The 22,061-nt window shown below is 36.3% G+C and overlaps 1 protein-coding gene across 4 annotated transcripts in view; it reads right to left on the reverse strand.

The window, feature by feature from the left end:
- The window catches only part of nedd4 (neural precursor cell expressed, developmentally down-regulated 4, E3 ubiquitin protein ligase), a 34,476-nt gene that overhangs the window by 10,278 nt on the left and 2,137 nt on the right, over positions 1–22,061 (reverse strand). Inside the window, exons 2-11 of one of the 4 annotated variants that reach the window (XM_015399360.1) lie at positions 20,063–20,136; positions 19,452–19,478; positions 16,257–16,335; positions 16,116–16,154; positions 15,878–15,931; positions 3,534–3,584; positions 1,855–1,916; positions 1,651–1,753; positions 581–741; positions 362–482 (exon numbers count right to left, since the gene is read on the reverse strand). In XM_015399360.1, coding sequence (XP_015254846.1) covers positions 362–482; positions 581–741; positions 1,651–1,753; positions 1,855–1,916; positions 3,534–3,584; positions 15,878–15,931; positions 16,116–16,154; positions 16,257–16,335; positions 19,452–19,478; positions 20,063–20,136 — 771 coding nt within the window. Of the gene's footprint in view, positions 1–361; positions 483–580; positions 742–1,650; positions 1,754–1,854; positions 1,917–3,533; positions 3,585–10,560; positions 12,123–15,877; positions 15,932–16,115; positions 16,155–16,256; positions 16,336–19,451; positions 19,479–20,062; positions 20,137–22,061 lie in introns of those variants that run through there. The other 3 variants (XM_015399361.1, XM_015399359.1, XM_015399358.1) reach the window with 3 other exon arrangements.

The following is a 22,061-nucleotide window of genomic DNA, read 5'->3' on the forward strand; positions in this document are numbered from 1 at the left end:
ATGAAGGGTAAAAATATGCCTTTGAAGCTGCTGTAGATGTAAGGTTTAACAATTTATTTTTTAATTGTGGGACATTTGAACATAAATTGAATCAAATTCCAAAACCCATGTCATGTAACTTGATATCCGAGGGATATTCTGCCTTGTCCTCTGGTGATATTTGTATGAATAAAGCTTTAGGGTGGTCGGTATCGTTAATATATCTATAACCTTATTCAAAGTGTAGCCTAACCTCTCAACAGTCATTAAAGATCTAGTTATCATGAGCAAAGTTTTGAGGTCTGTCGAACCATAAAAAAACAAACAAAAAAAAACAATCATCTTCTACTAGAGAGTAGAACAGAAAACAGAACTGGGTTACCTCTGGAGGCTCGTGTGGGATGGTGGTCTCATCATGGTCGGAGATCTGTCTGCGTGTATTCAAGGCATGCTCCGCATCAACGTTATAGTTCTGTGGTCTGTGACTTTCACCATTGCTTTCCCTTTGTACAACACATAGAAACACACACGTAAGATCTCTTCCATTAAGAATGACTTTGAGGAAATGATGTTACTCATTAAGACTTGGAGGATATCCTACTGTATTGTGGGTCTGTGGCACTGCATAGTTCTGGTCACATGGTTGACGTAGAAGATTCTTCCGAGATTGTCCTGCCGTTCCTCCCAGCCAGGAGGCAGAGGAGGAAGCAGCTGGCTCTGTCTGGGACCTGAAGTGTCCTGACCCAGAAACTCCCAGCCATGCTAAACAGCAACACAGAAAAACAGAAGGGTTAAATAGAGGAAGAGAACAATGAAAACTACGACTAGCTAAAACCTCCTAAACGTTATCATGTACATTTTTACATCTAATTATGTTACACCATCAGACTACAATATAAATGTCTTTCTAGTTCTCCAACACTTAATTTAGGTCCATAGGTTTAAAAGGTTCAACCTTTATTATAGATAGATAGGTTGTTCTAAACCATTATATTGCGTTTAACGCCACCCATCATTCCATCAACTGTGATCAGCTTTACCATCCTTGCAGAAGAATAAAAATAGCAATAAAATAAAAATAGCAATATAGCAAAAACAAGCTCCGGATGGTGGATTTCCTACTATTTTTCATTACATTTAGGTTTAAACAAACAAGACACCATTTTTCCATGTTTTCAATGGCCTACAGATACTTTCTCTGAAACGAATTTGTGTAGCTGCATATCAGATGAAAGGAAACTGATAACAAATGCACAAACATTACTATTCAACCATTTTTCCAACTTGTGCAATTCCCTCTCGATTTTGCATAAAATCCAAATAAAATAGAGCAAATATTGGGAGGAAATTAGACAAAATAAATGTTAAATATTCATACTTGTTCAAAGTACTCTATTAAACACAGACTCAAAATTTATGAAATCACCGATTTATTATCAGGGGAAACTAATTGTATTGAAAGAGGAATATATATATATATATATATATATATATATATATATATATATATATATATATATATATATATATATATATTTATATTCTAAATGTTGATCTCAAAGTTCAAAGAGATACTAATGAGATCAGATACTGTCTTGTAATCTATTTCCCCCCCTCAGGTGAAGAATGCCTACAGAGACAAATCTAAAAATACGATACACAAAGGCTTACTTCTGTCTCCTCTGTCGGATCTGCTGATTCCTCTTCTGAGCCGGAGTTCTTTGGCAAGTAGGTCATTTTAAGGCGCAGATGACCTTTGACTCTGGACTTATGACTAAGCCGAAAGAAAAAAAAAATGTTTAGATAGAGCCCAAAAAAAAAAAATAATTAAATGAATGTTTAAAAAGCAACACAAAAGTATAATGAAATGCAAACCTTCGTGGGTGGAGCAGAAAATCCTTGAATGTGTATGGCCTTTGTGAGTTAGGATTTTCTGTCTGAACGAAACAAAATAAACCAAAATAGATTAAAAAAAAAAAAAAAAAGCTCAACATGGCATTATAACACCATTATTTTTCCCGACATGGCATTCTGGAATGATGCTGGCACTGCATGCTGGAAGCTAATTTGTATTTACAATTAAACATGAGCAGAAACATGGCGTAAACATGCCAACTTTGTTTTCAAAACTACAGAAAATGATGTGGAACAGACACCAGAATAAGTTTGCGCATGTTTATGTTTATATAGAGAAGTAGGTGAGCTCGAGGATGAGTGATCGTACAGTAAAAACATAACACATGCAGATTTGTTTTGCCTTTGGAAAACAACCCCCCCCCCCCAAAAAAAGACAAGATACAGATTCAAGAGCAAAAAAAGCGGCGTTTGAATGGCTTATTCTGACGTTTTTTTCTACCTTCATTTTTAGTTACTTTGATTTTTCTGTACATTATTTTTTACTATATACAGTTGTGCTTCAAAGTTTACAAACCCTTCCATTTAAGACTGATAAGATTCCTCTGCCAGTCATTTGATGCAATCATTGAAATCAGGTATTTTCTATGGTGTTCAGGAAATGCTCAGTCAGAATTTCTCACCTGTTGATAGGTATGTTGGTTAAATTTTCATGAGCAAGGCACTTTGATTTGTCCAGGACAGTTTATTTTTTAGAATTATTGTTTTATATAAAAAATCTAAATCAATATTGCATTTTACTAAAATCATCATTTAGTAAATGTTTGTTTATGATTACATTTTTCAGTGTTGTGTTCTGAATTACTAGAGTAAATCTATAATTTTCTTTATTGGAAGGGGATTTAAACTGTTTCCTTTACAGACACGGCGTATGACTGTCTGAATTTAAACAAGCAGGGGACCAGATTACCTGATTAAATTTAAGGTTCAACAAGAAAAAAAAAAAAGAAACATGCTGTATGAAGCTGAATCTGAACAGCACAAATCTCAATGCAACTGGATCATTACCAGGTTTTGTAGAATCTAGTGGAACACAACGTGAATCTATGAATATCTGGTAACTTATTTATATTTAAAACAATGGAGCTGAAACTTGTTTTAAAGAGTTATTCCTCATCTCCTTTGTTAAAGCGGCCATACCGCCTGTCAGTTCAGGAAAAAACTGAAGTCAATAAAACCTGACTGGTAAAAGACTTATTATTTGCAAGCATTTAGGAAGGGGTGGTAGGGTAGTTTCACAAAGATGTCAGCTCCAGACTCTGGATGTCCTGAATGAAGACACCTTCACCACATGGAGAAAAACATTCACAACAGTGTGCTGGAAAGACTGACATCAGTCATGTCTAAACTAATATTAGATACCTAAGGTATAACCAAGAGTTGCAGGTTAACTTGTTAAATAATTTTGTTTTGGAACCACTTTGGTTGTTGTTGTTTTTTTTGTGATAACCCCATTAAGTTCAAATATTGTCTTCAATAATTTCCTAAATATGAGATTTATCATCTGCTCCCATTTTTTTTTTTATCCAGATGTGAGAAATATTTTTGTTTTCTCAGTCTTAAGATTTACTGTTCAGTGGTGAAAGTGAAATTGGACCAGCTATAAAGGTCATTTCACATTATTAAAAACAAGAACTCACCGGTATCTGATTTAGGGGCACATCCACCTGTCCGAGAAAGTCATCGCGTGTCTGAAAAGGAGAAACAAGGACGTGCATGAGAATCATTAAGACTGTCCTTCATTTTCTTTGTTAATTTTTATGGCACTAGTGGCTCATTTTTCTGACAGAAGGCTGACAGGAAAGGGGGTATGAGAGAGAGGGAGAGATGTGGCAAAGGACCACAGGATTCGAACCGCATCCAGGACTAAGGCCTCCATACATGGGTTGTGCGCACCAACCACTGCACCACCTGCACGCCCATGTCCTCCATTTTTTTAAGCACTTATGTTCTTTAAGAAAAAAGGAAGTATATCAAACCAAAACGTGATAAAGTTCAGTTTGTAATCTGTCTAACTTCATCTTTTGTCACACAAAAAAGCATGTGGAAACTGTTGTGACTTTTCTGTAGTTTTCCTGCCCAAACAGCCTGTCTCATATAATCTCATATAGCAATGAACAGAAGAAAAGGCTGACAGTAATACCATTCACCTCCAAACGACCACTATCCTTTGACATAATGCATTACTGTATATATTTCTACTTCATATGGCAGGAATGTGTTTATCGGCTCCTATTAACTAGCCGCTCTGTGTTATTTCAAGAGACCGAGATCAAAATACTGCAGCCTAAGCCAGACACCCTGACACAGCCTTAAACACAGGACTTGTTTTTGTACAGGGCGGTTCTGCAGCGTCATAGGTGAGCACAATGTATAATGGGAGTCCACCTCATGTCCAAATGAAAACACTTAACAGGTCAAACTTTCAAATGTTTACTTCTTCTCACATAGGGCAGGAAGAACCTGACCTAGGATTACTGACGGAGTCATCAAGAGAAACAGCTGAACAGAGAGATAACAGGTTCCTGTGGTGACTAATAAAGACATCCAACAACATGAGTATTATTTTTTTTTTGTCTGCTCATTTCAGATTAGTTATCGCTGCACCAACTCATCTTTCACAAGACATGACAATTAAACAAAACTTTTTATTGCACCAGGAATGTGTAATTTATTATTGGATTTCTTTTACCATCAACAAACTTTAAAAACAAAAAAAACAAAAAGAAAAAACAATAAAAATCTAATCAGAAGGTGGAGCATATTGACACAGAGTTGGAAATGTCCCAAGATGAATATTTAAGCACTAGTGTTCACATTATGATGACCCAGTTAATTTATTAACAGTCAACCTACCACCCGGTTAACTCTTCCAGTGCTCCAACATAAGGACACACCCTCGGATTCACTAGATTGTGTTGTTTACAGTGTTTACAATGATTTTAGCAGCGTATAGAATGTCATGTTTATGTTTAAAGCTATTGCAAGAAAGCAAAAAGTTCCTGAAATATAATAGGAAACAACAAAGGTCTCAGTTCTGGATGGCTGTGATCTCTTGGGTTTGTGGGCAATCTTCCAACCTAACAATAGAGTGCAAGTTATTTCACCACTTCACATATAACTAACTTTTTCTATTTCAGTTGTTTTGCACCAGTTAAAAGGAGATATTGACCATAGAATTTATTAATTCCCCCCTCAGGGATGTTCGACGGACAACATCTGATTTAAATAGATTTTTTATAATATAGCCAACTACCAATGGAAAATATGGTTATGTGACTCCAGTGAAAACGATTTATCTACTATAATATGTTTCTTATTATTATTATTATTATTATTCTGGTTTAATCTCTAGTCAACAGGCTGGTTATCCCAATCTCAACGTTAAAAATTAGTTTTCTTTAAATCAATTACCAGAACAGTCTCTAAAAAAAGAGAAAGTAATTAAATATGAACAGCCTGGTACTTAATAAGAGCATATCTATGCGTATAGGGAATGCTAACATGACGGCTATTGAAACCAATGATACCCTGCCTGTTTATTCATACAGTTTGGGGAAAACATACATCCTAATGAGGTCCTGATTGGGTCATTATCTGAATGCAAGAGAAGTGACAACATTGTTTAAATAGATAAAAAACTAATTTCACAGAATGTCACCTAAAATAATGAAGATCGCATTTTTAACCATTTAAGTTTCCACTTCTAAACTGAAAAAATATTGTAATTATATTTATATATAGTATAAACCTGGATAAGCATGAATAAATAAATAAATAAATAGTAAAATTAAAAAAACTTTTTCAGAGGTCTGATAATCCATAGTGAACCTTGGCTCAGCGCAATAAAGCAGTTGCTTTTGAGGAAGCGATGTTAGGTCCTTCCAGTAAAGTTCCACAGAGCTGCAAATATCAAAGTGCACTGAAGCCGCTCATAAACTATTTAAGAACACATTCAGCCTTTATTTCTTCAAACTTCTTTCCTATAAAACTAACTTTTAGCTAAATAAGGAACCATGATCTAAGATTTACTCTTTTTTTTCCCCCCTTAGATTTCCATATTTTAAAAGAACTTTCTATACTTTTTCTCTTTTATAGATCTTTAAATTTTATTTAATTTATATCTATATTGTATCCAATTATACCACTGGGTGGAGGGATTATTAGCTAAAGTTTAAGCTTTTATAGGTTTACATAGATAATTTCTAATGAAATAGATGCACACACCAAGACTTTTCTTTAAATTTAAGATTTTTTTGGTTTGACTTTTTATTTTTGTTTTTTACCATTTTATTTTAAGTCTGATAATTTTTCTCTCCTCACTTTAGTGATTTTAGCCTCGAGTCATTCTGCTCAACACAGCTTCGACCGTAGCAGAAGTGTCGCTGAGAAGTGTTTCGAGCTCACCCCAGCCGCGTGACCGTTTGAGCGAGGCTTCGTTATGGCACACTTTGTGTTGAGCTTCACACAGTAAATCCGAATCATTTGGGCGTTTTAATATTACTTATGTATTGAAATGCATCACATTCCTGGCTCAAACCGGGTATTTTTCCCATTTACAGTTTTATTCAAAGACAATGAAAGAAAGATTAAATTTGGGTCGAGTTCAGAATTGATTCAGAATGGTTCACTACATGCACATAGATCTAAAATAGACACACAAATAGTACAGACACATATCTATACCCACCACAGTAACCTGTTTATTACTTTATCACAGATATTTATTCACACGGCACATCTAAACAGTTATTGATGCTTCTTAAATATGATTATCTTCATCTGTCAGAACCACAGCAGGAACATGGAGAACCTGTGGGAACTACTGAGCAGCAGAGTTGGTTCTAATCATTTAACTATCAGAAATATTTAAAGGATTATTTATTAATGTTATACAGTTGTATGTGCAGCCCACTCAAGTAATAGGCCCCAGAAGTGTCTTAATTAAGGGTAGTGGAGGATTTTCGCTATTTTTTGTAATAGAACTGCCCTCTCCACTTAAAAAGAAATGAACAAAAGCACAAACCCTGTACCCTCTCTTGAGAGGAAAGCCTATTAAACCCATGTGACAGCATGCACAAGCCCATTTCTCCTCATGCACACTCTGATTAAAAGTTGCTGTTTGCATCGCTCATACAAGCTTACTTTCCAAAAGAAGATTTGCAATTTTTCGACAATGTCAAACTCACCACAGGTGAGTGAAAATGGGAACAAGCACATAGGACGGCCTTACGTAAACATATCACCAGAGCAACTGACAATTAGGAGGACAACTTATTTTGATGATCCACCTGGAAAAATAACATCCTCCACTATACCTTTAATACAAATTATTCCCCAAAAATTACAGATACTCAATAAAGGAACCATTTAGGAGTCGAGCCAAGAGTCTTTCAGCTGCAGGGTGTGCGTGTTAAGCCCATATTGCAATTTCACAGGTCAGACATTATAATTTTTTATTTATATAATAATAATCCAAACTACTATTATGGAACAAACCAGTTCAAGCATGAAATAATGCAGACATTAGGACACATGCTCAACTGTAGTTCTGAAGACTATCCAGCAGATGCAGTCATTCTAAACTGTTTTCAAATGTATCAAACATAGTGTCGAGTTTTGGCAAATTGTGTCAAATGGTTCACGGGGCTTCAAAATTGCCATCACTACCTCGGTTAGTCTATACAACACTTTCCTTTGTTATGATAAATTTATGTCAGCGCGATCACATTTCCTGCCACACATGCTAGGGCTAAAAACTGCTATTACCTTTCAAATGTATACGGCATACATTGCCTGCTTGCTAATTGCATTTAATATGAGTAATTATGGCATTCAACCTCTGCTACCCATCATGTAGTTCCTCATATCCTCTTTCTTGGAAGCTTCCCTAGTGGGGCAGGTTTAAAAACAAGAACACAGAAGCTCTGGATACTTAACGAACACCCAAACTGAGGTTATGATTACAGACAAATCTCCATTCAGGGCCTCCCTGAAGACTCAGGTGACACTAAATGCTGCTCAGAGCACAGTGGGACATTAAGGTTAGATCCGAAACTGTATAAGCTGGAGATGACCTGCATCGGTGGAGCATGCTCTTAAATATTTCTCACATGTGCAACAACTTACTGCTTTTGACAAGTGGGAAAACGAGCTGTAGTTAGAATGGGCAAGCTATCTGTGTGGTGATGACCTATTCTGAGCGTGAGCACATGCATGTGTCACAATAGATGGTTTGTGATTCACTCGCTTATCTGACTCCCCCAATAATTTTCCACACTCATGGAAAATGTGTAGTATAAACATAATTAGTTCAACTCCAATACTAAGTAAAGGTCACAGTTTTCCAGAATGATGGCTGGAAAACAATCCATTAACTTGATGAGTTTAGCATAGAAGCAAGCATGAAGAGAGGGGCATTTTTCCTAATAGGGGTTTGACGTCTTTGAAAAAATGGATGACATGGATGACAAGAATGGATGATTCTTCAGGAATCTGTAGAAACTCTAACCTTATGTAACAAAACCACATGCTCTTAAAAAGTTACATGTGTTAAAAAAAAGTCTAAAAAGGTTTGAACTGAGATTAATTAAAATATACCCTAACTTTATGTATTCTTATGATTGCATCACAGCAAACTAGACTGAGTAAATAAATCCATGATTGTGCGAAGATGAGTTTTTACAAACTATAACCACTATTGTCCAAAAGAATGTGAAAATTTGATCCCAGTCATGCTTTTCTCCCTCAGTTGTGTAACACAACCACATCTGGTTGCTCATTAACTTTTCTGAGGAAGCACATGTGGTCATGAGGGTGAAAAGATAGGAGAGCAAGGCTGAAGGTTTATTCAAATCTCACAGTAAACCGCATCAATATAACAAAAATTCTAGATGTACTTCAATTGTTGTTTTTAAAAAAAAGGAAATATGAAAGAAAAAGTGATTTGAGTGAACAATTCAATTCTACTATAAATCTGTATTACCTTAAAAGTAAAACAATAGATGTATTTTTCAATTGAAAGCTCATTTAAACGTGTCGTAAATAAATGAGACTGGGAATGTGTTTTTTCCCTCTTTTCCCTCTTATTTATTTCAATTATTGTATATATTTGCAAGCTGTCCCTATTAAAGCACAGCTGTAAATGTCTAATGCATGATTCTGAAGTGAGAACATACTGTGAATTAATGAACTTCAAACAAACATTAAAAATTAGTATCTATAAGATTATATAATGGCTTTCTTTTGTTTTAAGAAAAAAAAAAAAGACAATTACAATCTAACTTAATGCTGCCTTAATAAAAATAATCCTGATTACTACAGTTGTGATGTTATTGCTAATGATTATTATGATTGTGATACTTTGACTAAAAACAAAAAACAATAATTTATACTTGATTTAAGTTGGTTAAAGAGTAATCAAGTATCAGGCTGGCATGCAGGTGATATTACAAATCTTATGGCTAAACATTTTCAAAAGAATTATTATTTGTTCTAAGTAATAGAAAAAAGAAAAAAATGTTTATAGAAATGTAAAGTAACTGTCAAAGTAGCAAAACTAGAAATGGGAACTTAAATAAGTGGTTTAGAGGAGTTATAGCTGTAGAAAAACTTTTTAAAAGATGTTTATCGCCAATGCTCTTTAACAAGGAAATTAATTTGTCACCGAACTACGATGCTGAAGTGTGAAGACTTACTTTTAATATTCAGAAGTAATTATGAGACATTACTAAGCAATTCCGTTCAAAAAACAATTTGAGAAAAAGAGACAAATTACTGTGGTAGATCTCTTGACAGCTTGCTAAATGTAAGGGGAGAGGGACACCTGATATTTCACAAACACTACTTGGTGCTGTGTGTGTGGGTGGATGGGGGGGTGACAGGAAAGCTAACCCTGCACCTCGTACACACGTGGCCACAGATGGCTAGCATGGCTGCTCTAGTATCATGCTGTTAAATTTGAATCCACAGAAGCAGGCTGTGCTTCAGACCACCAGACGATCTGGAGTCAGGGGGAATATTTCAGAGCCGGCTTATTTATATCAGCAAAGGGGTCACCGCATTTCCCAACACTTAAAATAACCACACTAAATACACAAGCTGATCCCTAAAGGGTTATCAGATAAATGACATAAAATAAAACCATTATTCTTAAGCTGCGTTTGCACACGTGATTGATGAGACCCACAGGATAAAGAACTGGTCCCTCCACGGTTCTAGGAAGCTAATGTCCAGATGGATTTACTGTAACGTAACTGAACACCTGTGAATGTTTGTCCACACTCAGCTTGTTAAATACACGACTTAAGAGTTAGAGACGCTCTCAGTTACCCAAGCTGCTCTCTTATAAGCACTCTAAAGAAAAACAGTTTAAAATTCTAATTTCAGTGGCTGCACCTTTTAATAGGCATTATTTGGCATGTAAAAAAATAAATAAATAACAGAATTTGTTTTTTGTTCTATTTATAAAAAGTCTGTTGTTTTTTGTCCTAGATCTGACAGCAGTTAAGAAGGCGTTGTGAAGAGTCAGACCAAAGCTGTGTGGAATCTGCTTAGACTAGTTCAGCAACATTGTCGTCTCTTTCAATGGGCCATTATGTGACTCCTCTGCAAAACATTAATTTTTTTGTAAGCAGCATGGAAAAGTCAGTAAATCTTATCACTCACCTCTCCTTTTCGACTTGTTTTAAAGTCATGAGGAGTAGCTGGCACTTTTGCAGGGAAGCAAGGAGACAAATGAATGTGTACATGGGGAGAACTAGGGCTGCTCAGCTTTGGGTTGGAAACGTGACATGAAATCCCTGTGTTAGCATAAGGCACCTCAAGCGAAAAGCTCCTCTGTATGGCTTGATGGGAGTGTTTGCCTTGACCCTTCCCTGATGAACACACCTTTCTGTTTTTCTCCGGTTGTTTATTTGAGGAACATAAACAAGCAGAGGTACTCCGATACAGTTTTTTGTGAGTTTCGTCTCGTCTTTCGGAGAGTTCACCTTGGTGATATGCATCAGGGTGTTGTGCATTGGCTGCAGCTCTCTTTGCCGATAGTATTGGTTTCTGGTTGGCAAAACGCAACATCACACTGCTAGAGTGGAGATTAGACGACAGCTCCATGCCTGTGGTCCTTTCATCCAATTTGCACGTTGGTTCATCTTTTAAAGGGATGTTAAAGTGCACTGTATGTTTTGAGTCCCTTAACTCAGAAGAATAGCTTCCCTTACTCTGATTGTGGCCACTTAAAGCAGCGACACACGGCTCTTTACTTATAACTGCATCATCTGCTTGGAAGAATTCACTGGCAGATCCCCGGAGAACGGGCTGATGAGATCCCCTTAATGGGGGCAGAGTAAACTGAGCCGAAGGTCCTAAAGGAGAAGCAGGCGGAGTGCTGCAAGGACTCTTTGGAATAATAACCAAGGAAGAGCACCGCCGCAGAGGGACCTTGGACCTGCGGGAGGCTTGGGTCCTCTCATGGTTGCTCCTGTGCTTTTCTGGGAACTCTGGCTCAAAGATGCTGCTGCTGCTGCAGTACCCGGCGTCGCTGGCCATGCTGCTGTTGCACGAGCCTCCGTCAGAGCAGGCACCTGCTCCACAGTCACCTGCATCGTCTATGCTTGCTTCAAAATCTCCGCTTGGTTTTCCACATGGCTGCAGCGAAATCTGCAACACACTCTTTTGGTTACAGCCTCCAGGGTTAACCCTAGATATGAACAGTGAAGAGCTCTGACTGCAGGCCAACTCTGGTGACTGAGGAGTCACCTTCAAGTGGACAGAGCTGTGCGCCAGATTCTCTGCGGGGCCGTCCGCTGACACACCGACTCCGCTCTCTTCACCATGGCAGCATACGCTTTCAGACAGGGGGTCCGTGTTGCTTCTTCTTGATGCGAAATGCAAGCGGAGCTGACGTGCCATTTGTTCAACTCTCTAATCCCTGGAGCACCTGTGAGATGTGCATGATCCAACTTGCTGGTAGGGAAAAATTAATTAATAAAAGGAAAAAAAAGCCAACTGTTCCACACTCTGCTCTGTGAACACAATCATTAGCAGCAGTGCATTGCCCAGCTCCAGTGACAAGCTACATTCCTCTGCAGGCTGATCTCAGCTTTTAGTCCGAGCAGGCCATTGGTTCGGTCTGGAGAGATGACCCAAACATGTGACCTTTGAAACCGAAGCGATCCTCTAAGTATGCCTCTTTATGGAGTTTAAACCAGACACAGAAAATGAAGCTATACTAAAATAAAAGTAAAATTCAGCCAGATAAAAACACGGCAGTCCTCCGTTCTGAATCCTTAACTGAAGCTCTGGCAAAGTGCGACATCTGTGTTGGGCCACTAACTTGGGAGTCCTGCGGCTGCTATCCCACTTATGTTTCAACTGCTCTGTCCCCCCGCAAATAGTTTTACCCACTGCTATTGGATTACAGGAAATCAAAGAGAATGAATGCCAGTGTAAGTCTGCATTAAACCAAGGTCTATCTAGGTTGCAAAAATACACAGCACACGCACACAAACTTAGCCTTCTGCAAGAATGAGGTAAGACTGTTTGGAAAAAAACATACAACAGAAGGAAGAAATAAACATATGACAGAAGGAAGAAATAAAAGTGATCACAGTGACATTAAAATGGTCGGACACAGGTTATACGACACCTCATGTAACAGTCTATGCTGGTCTTATTTCTTTTTAAAGGATGTTGACAGTCCACTATTATTAATGGCAGCCTATTGTAGGCAGTGGACTATTTATTTTAGGTCATTACACTGCTTCCAAATCAGCAAGAGGTTAATGTTTAATAGTAGGAGCCACAGCCAGGATAAGGGCATGACTCATTAGAGGAAGCCGCTGCAGTGGGACTCGTAACCAGTTTCATAAATTAGGAGCAGACTGACCAAAATGCTTTTTTGTTTTCTTTTTTTACCAACCATTATCCAGGCTGTAATAGTAATTCATAGCGATTGTAACGACGCAACTGTATGATAAGCTAGCCCCCCTATATGACCTCGCACTATGATATGTGTTCACAATGCAATGAAGCTTAATGTCATATCTTTAAGAATTGCACACCAACAACAACCAAATAAACACAGAGGAAGTTTTATCCGATAAGGCTTTCAGAGAATTAGTTTGTGATGTAGACATCGAAGCTGATCCAGAAAGGTGTGCTTTGACTTCAGAGGGAAAAAAAATAAATCCTAAATCTATCAACAAGTGTAAGAGGAAGGATGCGTCCTGTCTTTTACCCAATATGGATCCATTTCTTAGTATTATTCAAACATGTTTATTTGGAAAAAAGGTGACTTTTTCTTTTTTACATTTACCTTCCTGAAACGGTATGGTGCATCAGCAGAAGCAGATATTTACAGAAACAGAATTTCCTCTAATGCTGAAATTTTGTAAATACTTCTGCGAATTTGGTTTGCCTAATTTACTCTTCTCCAGCAATCACATCACATTTTCTGAGTCTATTTATGCAGGTGCTGCATATAAATTCAAGATGGAGTTCCTATAGACTCTTAAATTAAACACGGATGCAATCTTTTAATGGCTTTGGAGAAAGTGAGCCTCTGTTACCACAGGTGTAATTCAGAAATAATTGCATTTATAAAACTTCAGAATTATCGTGCTTTCAGTTCTTAGTACAGAGGAGCAGTGAAGCGCACTTAGTGTGAATCACATTTACAGCACTGACACACCCCTCAAAGTACTATGAAATCTACCTGGTGCATGATGAGACAGATTTGAGTGAGCCACGCCTAAGTTTATGCTCCCGTGACTGTAAACATGTGATGTGGTGACACATTCCAGAAACCTTCTCTCAATATACAAACAATGACCACATGTAGAACAATAACAGCTGAAAATGTCTAAACATTACATACATTATAATTATGTAATAAATGTTATATAATGATTGACTGTAACTTTTCAGTCAGATCATGGCTGATAAGAATAGAATAGGACAAGAAAGAGAGAAAAAGCCATCTATTTAAAGAAACGTATAAAAGAGGAAAACTGTACAGTAGGATTATATACTGTACCTTTATTAAAAAACAGCTCAATTCTATCTAAAAAGGTGAAATGTATATGTGTCTCGCGTATAAATAAAAACAACATCTATACAAATTTTTCAAAGCGAAATATGACCACTGTAAGAAGTGAGGCTAACAATTGTTATCAGAATATAGCTTTTAGTGCTCTATGCAGAAAGTTCTACATATATTTTGTATATAACTAGATATTCAGGGGAAAAAAGGGCACAGATGGCCCTGCCCTAACTTGTTCTTCTTGGAACTAAGAAGTGTTTCTTCTTAGTAATTACTGAGCAGAATCTACTAGTAATTCCAGTTAATGAGAACAACACACAGTGTAGCTCTGACAGGGCCTGCATCCACCACTGATTATACAACAACACCAAGGATCCTACATGGAAGCCTTGATATAGAAGTTATGGACTCCTACTGTTTTTCAAAATAAGAAATTTCAGGAAAAAAAAAAAGAAAAAAAAAGTCAGTCCAGAAATAGAAAAAAATGGTACTGTCTAGTTACAGTAATGGAAACACTCGCCAGCAAAAAGGGTAAAGTGATATTTGATAGGTTTAAACTCAGGACCTTAAAGATGTTTATCTTGACTAAGTGTTCTACAGTGTTTACATTATTCACAGGAGGAAGCTTTAGATACAGATGGAGAGTTGGCATTGGGGAGGTCTAACTGTAAACTCTAGGGAAAACAAAAGCTATGCTGGTTGATAGTCTGCTGCTACAAGCTGCTCTTAAAAACCTGTTCATTACCAGAAGTGCATGGAACAGTGACAAAGATCAGCAGTATTATTTAATCTAAAGGCCATTTCTTTTTTTCAAGCATTTGCATTTAACTTTAACAAGCATTATACTTCAAATTATGTGCTTCTTAAAATGTTTTTTTTTAATATTTTCTACTGAAGAAAATCTTTTTTAAAGGTTAGATGTTTTTATTTGACCTAAAACAACAACATAAAAATAAAATCAAGCTTTAATTACTTAGATTGATTGCTATAGTAACAATAAATAAAAAGGATTGCTAATGCGTAGCGGGACGGTTTCCCTATATCACTCAACTGACTTCATTTTCTAACAGTGCTTCAGTTTGTTTGGCTCTGATTGTAGGATGCTGCCTTTTTAAGACAAACCAACAACAAAATTATTAAAATGTTTGTCAAGTGCATTCATGCCTAAAAAAAAAATAAAAAAAATAAATAAAAATCAAAACTCCAGAGCAAAGCTAAACTCCTAAGGTGAGCCAGAGCTCTTAATCCCCACCCTGACAGCCGTTAGGATGCCCTAACAGAAGCCAGATTTACCCTTATTTACAGCTTGGAGAAACGAGCTACGATAGGTTTCCAACAACATCCAGTGTAATCCGGCCAAATAAGGGCCCCCTGCATCTTTGACAGAGAGACAAAGCAAAGTCACCCTTGCACTGACTGGAGGATACCCGCATCTATAAAAATGTGACACAATCTCCTGTTTGCCATTTATGGTGTCCAAACACAGATCATAATATCAACTTCATTACTGCCATAAATCCTGAACAACAGTCTTTCATGTGCGACATCAACAAGATGGTTGATTATTAACGTTAATATTTTGGTTTTCATTCAAGAAAATGACCTAAACATGACCTCACATTGACTAAGAGCACGGAAATGTTAAAGAAAATATTTTGCATTAACAGCTTGTCTCCTGCAGCTCCTATTATTGTCAGCTTATTTTATTTATTTTTTTTAAGTTAGCTCAGGGAAATCAGTCAAACTTACTCTAGAGAGAATAGATACTTTTCTGTAACCAATAACAGTTCAGAGATGTCTTTCTAACTTAGATCTTTAAGTTAGAAAGTGTAGGAGTGCACAGCGTCAAACCACAATCTTTAACTTTACTTTAGTGAAAAACAGAACACACATAAAAAACCTCAACATGGCTTCATCAAATCATTATAAATTTCAACCGCTTACCAGTCTGTTTTCGTCAAACACCTCAAACAGAAGCCGGTGCTTTCTGGGAAACACCTATAAAACACAAAACACAGTCAGTTAAGAAATTTCCCATTCTAGGAAATAAAATATAAAAGAGCTTAGAAACACAATTCCTGATCAAAATCATGTAGTTTAACTTCCATTAGCCATGTCAGAATAAAATAAACGTGCATCCATGTTTGAACGGCATTACCAATGTATTTCAAGTGTCACTTACTCGGAAATAAAATTCTTCATTCCACTTTGGGTCCAGAGTCTTCGGGTATCGTGAGATAAGACAAGAAAATAAATAAACAGAGCATGAAATATTAACAGACCCTATAAAGTGAAGCAGCCTTAGCTGCTGGCGTTCTCTCACCTTTTTGATGGTTTTAGTCTGCAGACTTGTGATTTCTCCATTGATGGGATCATAAAGGGACAGTCTGGTGTATGGATCACTGCGGCACAAAAGCAGAAGGATACATGGGATTTAAAATGAATTAAGCATTAAGTTATTATGGAACATTATATATCTGCATCTCTGAAACAATCGGCCAACCATGTTCTCCTTCCCTTAGACTTCAGACACGAAAGAACGCACTGGCACATTAGCTCCGGTGACTTATTACTTACCTAATGACTGCAGTAACTTCTGTAATGATTTCAGGCACTGCTCATTAAAACCACATCCATCTCTCCCATTATATTATTCATTAGCCAAGCCTAGCTGCAGAAGTGTTCCGGTACAAGTAGGGCTAATTGGTATTGCTACAGTAACTCTTGAACAATTTCACATTTTTTATTACAACCACAATCTTCAATGTAGGGATCTAATGTGCTAGAGTAATACAAGTAAGTCAATGGATGTCAACTGCAAGAAAAAATGATGACTGCTTTTAACCATTTGTACAATAAAAATCTGGAAAAAAAGTGCATATGTATTCAGTCCTTCTGAGTAAACACTGTAGATCCACCTTTGGCCACATGCTTTAAAGGGTATGTCTCTGGCAGCAGAGGTCTGCAGTAACAGAGTTACATTTAGTTTTGTAAACTTTTGAAACTGTTCCTCTATGCGTAGTTTGTTTTTCTGCACCACGATTTCTTCCAATTGAGTAGTACTCTTATGAAGTAGCTCTTTTCTACTTAAGGATAAATTGTGGAAACCCAGAAAACACAATTAACCAAAAAACACTTCTGGTTTGCATTCAAGCATCTCTGTTCTCATACGGTTTTGCACCCGCTCAGCCTTTGTGCTATTAGGAGGTAAAGTGAATGCACAGTAAATAGTGTATCTTGTCATTAGAAGTACTTTGCTGTTCTTACACGTATTCATAACGTACCGCTTGAAAGGTTTAATTCAGCGGAAATGTGAAAATTTGAAATGTGTTTTTCCTTCTGCCACAATTATTATTCTGTGATAGTAAGATACATTTATACTAACACTTTCATTATCTTATTTGGAGTACCAGAACATATATGATTGTAGAATTTTGACTGTATGATTAAATCATTTTCACAAATTAAAAATCAGACAACAAAGTACAGCTCAGGTAATTTAAATGTACCTTTTTAACAAATATTTTTTAGAATTTTCACATAAAGTTGTGTGTATTTTAGCCATGATTAACCAAATTTGCAAAGAGCAAAATCGCATAAGCGCAGTGAGAATGAAGAACATCTCTAAAGGTCAATTTAAAGTCTTAACACAGCCTTTAAATATGCTTTCTTCTAGGGCTGCAACTAAAGATTATTTTGCAAATCAATTATTCTGTCTATTATCTTTTCAATTAATCGATTAATAATTGGATTTAATTCCTTAAATAAGACTTTTTACAAAATTAAACCAGGTAAAAAAAAAACGTTTCCACTTGAGGAGTTCTGCATAGAACATATGGACATAAGAATTATTTTTTTTATCTTAAATGGAAAATATTTATATATTTTTTAGAATTTCGATATAATTAATGCTCTAAGTGGGTCACAGTCAGCTAAAGGCATATTTTAAAGTCTCTATACTGCAGTTTAAGCGATTACTAAAAGAGTTGATGATCATTACAATAATCAATTAATTATGATTAATCTGATTAAATGTTTCAGCGCTGCTTTCTTCCTATAAAGATGCTCCGGCTGTATGTTTAGGGTCATTGTCCTGTTGGTCAACATGTCTTCTGTGTAAAGTCCTTTGAAGTTACCAACAGGACTTTTCCACAATGGCCCGACATTAACACCATCCATATTCCTATCAACTCTGACTAGGTTCCCTGCCACTGTTGGAAAAAGGTACCCTAACACACAACACTGCCTCCACCATGTTTTAACATGGAGATAAGGTCTCTGAGGAGATGTGCCATATTGCTTTTTCTGCCAGGAATAAACTAGTATCTTCAGTTTTGGTCTGATCTAACCTGAACTCCCCATTCACAAGCATGTGGCGACAGTGGACAGGAGACTATATCTAGTTGGTAACTTTACAGCAATACTTCATATAAGAATGCATTGAGCAAGATTTTAGTACTTTAATAACTTTTAATGACTGTTCAGGAAGTGGATGGATTGCTGTCTTGAGGCAGTCAGCTTGGCTTTCCAACATGAAAAAGATCTTACCAATTTTAAAAACAAATCAACTCGAATGCCCTGCTTCAGTGCTAGAAATATTTTAATGTGTTTAACTATATATACGACTTTCTACATGGCCTGTCTGTTGAATTGACTGTTTAATTCTAGACATAAATAAGATCTGTTTATTTTGTAAGTTGTTGAAGCAACTTCTGTTGGGAGTCAGTGCTATGTATAGAGAAATAAAGGCAACAACAACTGTAGTGGAATGCACAATTTCACTGGATTACCCTAGATTTTAATAACAAAAAAACGGGCTGAATACAAATGCATGTCAGACTATGACACAAATCCACACTAAAAACTTTGGCTAAATTTTATCTATATAATCTATTATTAAATGAGGTCTTCGATATCAATTTCACTGAAGGTTGTGGTGGCTATTTCCCAAAATGTGGATAAGTTAACTTGAGGTTACCGTAGAATAAAGACCAAAGACAAAGAAGGAAAGTCCCGGAACAAAAAACAAAATCACCATTGTAGTCTAAGAGAGTTTGAAATGTGTTAGTAATCCACCAAAGTTTTACCAGAAGTATCTTCCAAAATACTACAGCCAGACTCCTTCAATATATCTAGTGGGGAATGATGCTTAAACTTATCAACAAAAAAAATATTTTTTACTCTTATGTTCCAATATTTAAAAAAAAAAAAACAGTCAAATTACAACTTGAAAATAAGATCAATCTACAAAAGCACAAAAGAAAAAAAAAGATGTCAAGCAGGTGGCCTGTTCCTGCACTTTTCAACAACTCAAGTTGGCTTTTAAAGCCGTCAGAGAAGACATAAGGCTTCAGCCAAAAGGATGGAATGCCTACTTTAACTTGGTAAGACCTTATGATGGATGGATGAAAGTAAACTTCAGGTAAAAAAGTGAATAGGTGACATATAAGGCATAGCAGTGGTCAAAAAAAGTTAATGTGAAAGAAGTCTGCAGTGATATATTGGAAAAAATACTTACTGAGTTACTGAACTGGTCTGTTGACTCCTTGTCAATAGAAAAAGAAGGTGAAGGCGTAGGTGAGTCACTACAATGCTGTGATTTTGTTTTCATTGTTGGCGGTTTTGATTCCACTTTCTATAGTTACTGAAACTAAAAACCTTTACGTCAATCATTTCACCAAAATATGGAATTTCCAACTGAATTACTTAACAACAACACCCATTTACACCGCAGGGTTTTTTCAAAGCAGCTGACCAGCCACCACAACTCAAAGATGCTAAACAGTGGTAAAGTTTGACAAAGGTTTTGTAGTTTAAAAGTCGAGACAGACTTTTTATTGGTTTAATAATGTTTATGCAAAAGAAGGGGAATAAATTGGAGGATAGATTCAAAACAAAAACTCAAAATGATTCCTACTTGTTCTAATTATTTTAGAAACTGAAATAAAATACTAAAAACTGTGAAATGGCCAAATTGTTCCTGTAATCAACTAATTAAGAAAGCCTCTTATATTCATAAATGCGTCTCCATAAAAACCTGTCATGTTTTATTAAATTGTAACATCTGTTTACCAAAATAAACAGATGTTAAATGATTAATTCTAACAATAAGGTTGTAAATAGTCTTACCTGGCTCCCAGTATATCTTTCTTGGCAAGTCCTATTCCAGAAATGACTTTCACTTTAAGAATTCGTGATTCCTCCTACATAAATAAAAAAAAAAAAAAAAACATTATTAAATCGTGACTTAGATGCAAGAGTTAGAACATGTAACAATAGCATTAACAGCAGATAAAATTATATTCAAATATTGAAAGTTATATTCAATTATTGATAGTTTTAACTAGAGGCATTCAATGAGGAAACACTTTCATTTTAACTGATATAAAAGGAGAGCTCATCTTCAATGAAGCCAAACTGTAATTTCAACAAGCTTGACTAATAAAAGACAAAAAAACAAATTGGGATAATTTAAAAAAAATTCAAACTAAAAGAGGTTTTCCAACATTTCTGGTGGAGCTTATGCGAAAATGATTAATCTGGGTGGGATTATATTACAAAAAGTATGGTGAAGAAGTTTAGGTCAGATTAGCCAAGTGTTTAAAAAACAAAACAAACAAACTCAAATCAAATAAACAACAAACTAATAGATAAAGACAGTTCCAAAAAAGTGAAAAAAATAAAATAAAAAATCCACTGGATTTTGTTTCCAAGTTTGAAGATGTTTCGCTTCCCATCCAGGAAGCTTTTTCAATTCAAAAAGTCAGAATAAGCGTTGAGGTTGAGACTCCATAGAGTGGACCAAAACAAGCCTTGCTTTGGTTTAGAAAACATGCTAATTGATTTGGGCAAGCGGGTTTGCTACTTAATTTAGGACAATGAAATAAGCTCCAAAAAATGAACACATACAGAATAAAAATCTGCTTTTAACCCGATTTTCTGTGTTTGAGCCAGGCAGCTTCTTGGTATTTATTAATTATTATAAATTTTGTAGTTTAGGTCTCTATGTGGCCAAGTATTTGTTACTTTTATAGGGACGGTGTAAGGCCAATTTCCCCAGAGTATGCTACCCTGAGGGAAATAACAGGTACTTGTGGGGACCAGTCAACCTGTCCCCAATAAGGACAGGTTCTCCTCTTGCGTCTGAGGTTAGGTTTACCATCAAGCGGTGAACTGAGTTTAGGCTAAGGTTAGGTATGTGTTGGCAAAGACAGCATGTGTTCGTGTTTGTGGCCTGGATGTACAGTCTGTTATATACACCAGCATGAGAGGGATGTTTTTAGAAAATTTGATATGGTTTGTGTTGTAAAGCTTTAACCTTTATGATGCTGCATGAGGGCAGAAAAGTCCATGATTCATGTTGATTAAACGCACAATACCACAAAGCAACGGGATCGAAATGTACAAAGATGTCAGAGCTACTATGAGGGATTATCGTTAGCAGCTGGCTGCTTGAATGATCTTCATTTAGATTTAAAATCAGTAAATAATCCCCCCATCCCTCAAATGAGGCAAGATCGTATAAATGTGAAGAATAAAGGCGGATCAAACTAAATAGATTACATTTACAAGCCACTCAAAATATAATCTCGACCCTATGCGGTTGTACACACTAAACAATCCAAATGGTGTTTTGAAAGTATTATACTCCATTGTGTACAAACAAATAAAATAATCTATTGTACACCTAAAGCAACTATTATGGTTCATAATCAGAGGATCCTCCATGTAAACACAAAGAACTTCATTCACATCACAGGATTTATATTACCTTTAGAATGAAGTGTCCATATTCAAAGGATATCAGGATGTTGTTAGTTTTAGTTCCTGCTGGCAAAGCTAAACAAAAAGTTCAGATTTATACAGGGATATAAGTCATTAAATCTATCCAATCCCTAACGATACAACGCAGTTAGTTTAACTTCAGTCCATCATTGGAAAAGGCCTGTAAACTGCATCATCAATGACTTTCCAACAATCCCTTCTCATAACCATGTGGCGACAGACGATGGTTGGTAGCAAGGAGTTATTAAAGGAGAATTCCGGTTTTTAACACTTTTAGCCCATTTTCTGTAGTGTCCAGGATGAAATCGAATGATCGACACCAAAATTTTGACAATTGGTCCTG

The sequence above is a fragment of the Cyprinodon variegatus genome, unplaced genomic scaffold (genome assembly GCF_000732505.1).
Source record: "Cyprinodon variegatus isolate N-32 unplaced genomic scaffold, C_variegatus-1.0 Scaffold1005, whole genome shotgun sequence".
Lineage (NCBI taxonomy): Eukaryota > Metazoa > Chordata > Actinopteri > Cyprinodontiformes > Cyprinodontidae > Cyprinodon > Cyprinodon variegatus.